The following is a 4,865-nucleotide window of genomic DNA, read 5'->3' as shown; positions in this document are numbered from 1 at the left end:
AACAAATATGTCTGGCTTATTATTCGGGATAGCATTATCAGTCGGGAGGTTTGTCTCGACTCGGATTTTCACAAATTCATTGGTAGTAACAAATTGGACTGAATGGGTTTTTATTTTTTTCGACTTTTTAATTCTATATTGCCGACCTAGATATAAATGCAAGCATTTGACCACTTCGTTATGGCGTCTAAGGTATGGACCATTAAGCATTTGCCCACATCTGGTAGTAAGGTGATCGACGGTCTTCTTGGATGAATTGCAGTGGCTGCATTTATTTTCTCCGTTGCTGAAAAATAAGTTCCGGTCTTGCAACAGGCACAGATTTGCTTCAGTCTGGGAAGAATTGTTTTTATTAATTAACCACACGCAAGCCTCATTCACATCAACTTAAGTATTCTTTATACATTCTAACAATGTAGAGTGCAAGGGCTTCTTTTCAATTTTTCCATAGATATTAACGTTGAAGTTTCACCAGGTCCGATATTTTCAGTTCATTTACATTTTCATTGTATTTTCGAGACATGAATTCTGCAATAGTGGCCATATGCGTTTTCTTTGAATTGATGACGCGCAGGATTCCTGCTCTTCTTAGGCAGTAATTTGCCTTATGTTTCAAATCACAATAAATTTGAAGAAGCATTCTCTCCGACTTATTACTAACTGACTTCAGGCCTCTCCCAAATTTTCAGAAACTTTTCAGAAAGCAATGAGCAATTTGGAAATAGTAGAATTTTTGAAATTTGCTGTCTAATAAGAATGAATCGTCTACCCAATGCTGCATAAGAGTTTTTTGCTGCTTTTAAATTTAATCTAAACAAAAAATAAATTTTTTTACTTTAGACATTCAATAGTACTATTCAAATCATCAATAACAGATTCCAACGATTTTCTTTAAACCACATTATACTAAAAAATTACATTTTTTACTCTCCTCAGTCATCTTCCGTTCTTTAACAATTGCTTCCAGTTGCTGTTCTAGGATCAGACTTGAACGTGTCTGTTATATTCAGCGCAAGAATATAAGTAACTTTGTATTCTTCATATTCACTTTGGAGAGACTGAGATATTTCTTGTTGATGATGTAAGTCAGCCAAAGTGGTTGAATATAGTTTCTGAACATTTTCCAAAGATCGCAATGCTTCTACTTTCTCTGAATTTAAAATTTCAGTTCGTTTGGCGCCTTCGCTCAGACTGACACTTAATTCTATTTTAGTCTCTTCAAGCTGTGCTTTCAAGTTTTGCAAATTTTCAGTTTCGATATTGCAAGGTTACTCTCTGAGTTCTAAAAATATTAAAAATAAACCACAAATTATATATACAAAAAGAACAAAAAAGTAATATATAACCTGTTGTCTTGCATCAATAACCTCTTTAGTTTTTTTAACAACAACGTTCTTCATTTTGTGGGCCTTTTGAGTTTCGAGGCTTAATTCTTTATTTAAATTGACTAGAAACGTTAATTAAGGTAAAACAATACCAATTTGGGTTTCAGACAATTCCAAGCGTCTTAATAGCTCATCGCGTTCTAGTAAGTAGTTATCCCGCCATAAATTATTATAAAACTTCCACAGTCGAGATTAAGATAGAAGACATAATCGATTTGCAATCTGACATCATGGCAATTCAAGCTTTCGAAAAGCATCTAAGAAATTTTTGGGTATAAACTGATTTACAAAAATAAATTCCCTAATCTGTAGACAAGAGGTCAATTTTTAAATTGCTTTTCCATCAACCTTTTTGCTTGAATATACTTCAGCAAGTAGTATCACTTAAAAACAAGAAAAAGACTTAATGTTGTCAATAGAAGTGATCTACAAATATTATCGACTATTGTTCGAAGCCGAATATCAAGATCAGTCGATCGTTATCTCTCTTGCAGTCAGAGTGGCTTCAGACCTGGAAGATCCACGGCCGATATTGTTTGGACCCATCGCTGGATCAATGCAATATGTCAGAAGTATAAACGATCCTTTCATGTCCTGGGAATCGACATGAGCAAAGCTTTTGATAGCATCAACAGGAGCAAACTACTTATCGTGTTAAAGAACATTATAGATGAAGACAGTCTACGGATGATACATATGCTATTATCGGAAACTCAACTTCTTGTCAGAATTGGCCCTAAAGAATCTAGACTATTTCCTACAAATGTTGGAACCCCACAAGGGGACACACTATCGCCTATATTATTTATCATCTATCTGGAGGCAGCTCTGAGAAACTTAAGAGCAGAAATTGGATATATGGACAACCAAGTTGTGGAACTCATATACGCGGACGATCTTGATTTTATTACGGAGAATCCGAAATTAATAGAAATTATTATGGAGAAAGCAAAAACAATTCTCGATAAATGGTCACTCAAAGTCAACGAAGAGAAAACCGAAATAACCACCGTCGAACGTATGCCAACTCGCATAGATGAGAAGTGGCGAAACGTCCGAAAACTCGGATCTCTTCTTGGCGATTCTGAAGATATCACCAGACGAAAAATACTATCAACAATTGCACTTAAAAAACTCCAATCTATATGGATGAGAAAAAAACAAATTTTGACTAAGATGCGTCTACGATTATATGATGCATTTGTCCGACCTGTCCTCATGTACAACGCAGGTACTTGGGGAACATCAAAGAAAAACATGGAGCAACTTGACACTTTCCACAGGGGTCAACTGAGAAAACTCCTCGGCTATTCGTGGCCGAAGAAAATATCAAATGATAAATTATACAGGTCAGCTAACTGTGGGCCTATAAGTCTAAATGTACTTGAAACCCGCTGGCGCTTGTTTGGACATATTTTACGAATGAAAAAAGAAACACCTTGCAATATGGTCATGGAAGAATTTTTCGACCATACTGAATACTCTAAATATAGAGGACGCCCAAGAGACTGTCTCCCGGGAATACTCACGAAGGAATATGCTATGATCGGAGGCCGATTGATGGATGCAAACAATCTGGACGAAATCAGAAAGAGGGCAAGACGAAGGAAGGGATGGAAGGAACTAACGACAAGAATAGTTAAAAACATGGCACAAGCGAAACCATAAACTTTGTTTACTGGCAACGCGAACGTGCATTAATTAACTAACTAACTAACTAATAATTGCCAAAATTAATGTTGATTAATTAAGCGGACGGGAAGCCGACGCGATCGAGAAAGAGTTATAGCGTACTATCGCAAAGGATATCCGCTCGAAAAACCATCTTGATTCGCAGGCGTCGTCTGTGAGAGCAGACATGCAGGACCCGATCTCCTGAACGAACTGATTGCCTTACCGCCCAAGGAACCGGAAGTCTCAACCAATCCTAGCAAGTGCCACTTCAGGATCGCCGAAATATAAATTGATTTTTTTCAATAATTGATTTAATTTTTATTGTAACTCATATTGTTGTTAAACATGAGGAGCTACAGAGACAGAGCAAAAGAGACACATGACTTCGTTTGGATTAGTTAATTCCTTAGTAACATGTTCTCTTTCTGTCTTGTTCTTTCTATAAAAAAACTGTGGCCGGCCTGAGCGAGATGGGCGGTATGTCAACATGTCGTTTACATTTGCGTCAGGGCTATTTACGATTTTTTACGAAAAAAATAAGAATTAAAGAATTATTGAGTTCTTGCTGAAACGTTGCAGGCCCATCCTTAATTTCCACGCTGAATAAAGTTGAAATTTTTTTTTATTCATTCGTCTTATTTCTGTAGTTCTGTTTTTTTTTTATTTACTAATAAGAAAGAATATTTAATAAATATTATAAAATTAATATAACTAAAATTTGAATTATTTGTTTCTGCTGTTGTTATGTCGAAGAATAACATTAAGATAGAAGCACAAGAAAATGATTCAGGTTGTATTTAATCATTATTTTTTATTTAGAATGGAACTTAAATACCTATTCTATACTAATTGATCGGGTTAAATCTAAATTACCTAAAAATTTTCCTTTTTCCTATAAAAAGTCTTTTAAACAAATAAACTGGGACGAAATTGTTTTTGATGGGTACTCTGCTGCTGAATGTCGACAAAAAGTCGAACTCCTAATTTCTAGAGTTAATAACTGCCTATTATTTTTTTAGACAAGAAAAGTCCGGACCTTAAAAAGTCTTTTGACAGAAGTCAGTTCAAATTTGAAGAATGTAGTCAACAGAATTGTAAATTATCTTTATAGCATAAATAGAATGAGGGGCCTGCTTTAAATGCTTACATTTTATACACGAAGGAAAATTATGACCGATTTCATAGTGAGCATCCTGATATGCATATGGTTGATTTGACTAAACTAATGTCTCATCATTTCAAAACACTACCTTCAGAACAAAAAGTATTTGTTAATCTAATTCTATAATAGCAAAAATATATCGATCAAGTGCAAGAAAATGATAATAATTATGCAAACTACCAAAGCGACGACAAGTTTTGTAATTAGTATCTAAATTTAGACCAAATTCACCCCTGAAACTTCCCAAACGTGCTTGGGAGTTGTTTATATCGAAAAAAGTCAAGAAGTATCTGAAGAAAAACCCAAATGTCTGTGAAATATTTGATTATGATAGATTCCGAAGGATGCATTAGAAAAACGTTTTGCTGAAAAATTTAAGAACTTACCTATTAAACAACAGTTTCACTATGTCCTAAAATATGAAAAACTAAGGGAACAATACGAAGTAATAGATTGATTTTTTACATTATAGAGAAAATGTGAGGAATATGCGGCCTCAAATCCAGGCGCAAAATTTGAGAAAATATTAACCCGTAATCTCAAAATAGAGAGGGATATTATTTTCAAATATTTAAATGTCCCTAATAAACCTCCAGTGTAATTAATTCTAAAGACATAATAAAATATTATAGTTCCTCTTTTGA

General features: G+C 34.5%; 1 protein-coding gene across 1 annotated transcript; it reads left to right on the top strand.

Annotated features, from left to right (window-relative positions):
• Positions 1 to 1,991: 1,991 nt before the first annotated feature.
• LOC115227307 lies at positions 1,992 to 3,053 on the top strand. Its single transcript, XM_029798182.1, has one exon. The coding sequence runs from the start codon at positions 1,992 to 1,994 to the stop codon at positions 3,051 to 3,053; it is 1,062 nt and encodes a 353-aa protein (XP_029654042.1).
• Positions 3,054 to 4,865: the final 1,812 nt, after the last annotated feature.

This window comes from Octopus sinensis, unplaced genomic scaffold (assembly GCF_006345805.1).
Source record: "Octopus sinensis unplaced genomic scaffold, ASM634580v1 Contig02586, whole genome shotgun sequence".
NCBI classification, from domain to species: domain Eukaryota; kingdom Metazoa; phylum Mollusca; class Cephalopoda; order Octopoda; family Octopodidae; genus Octopus; species Octopus sinensis.
This window is presented reverse-complemented; position numbering and strand designations above follow the sequence as displayed.

Bases quoted from the DNA above. Each gene is read 5' to 3' on its own strand.
- LOC115227307 (XM_029798182.1), top strand. From the start codon at position 1,992: ATGAGCAAAGCTTTTGATAGCATCAACAGGAGCAAACTACTTATCGTG.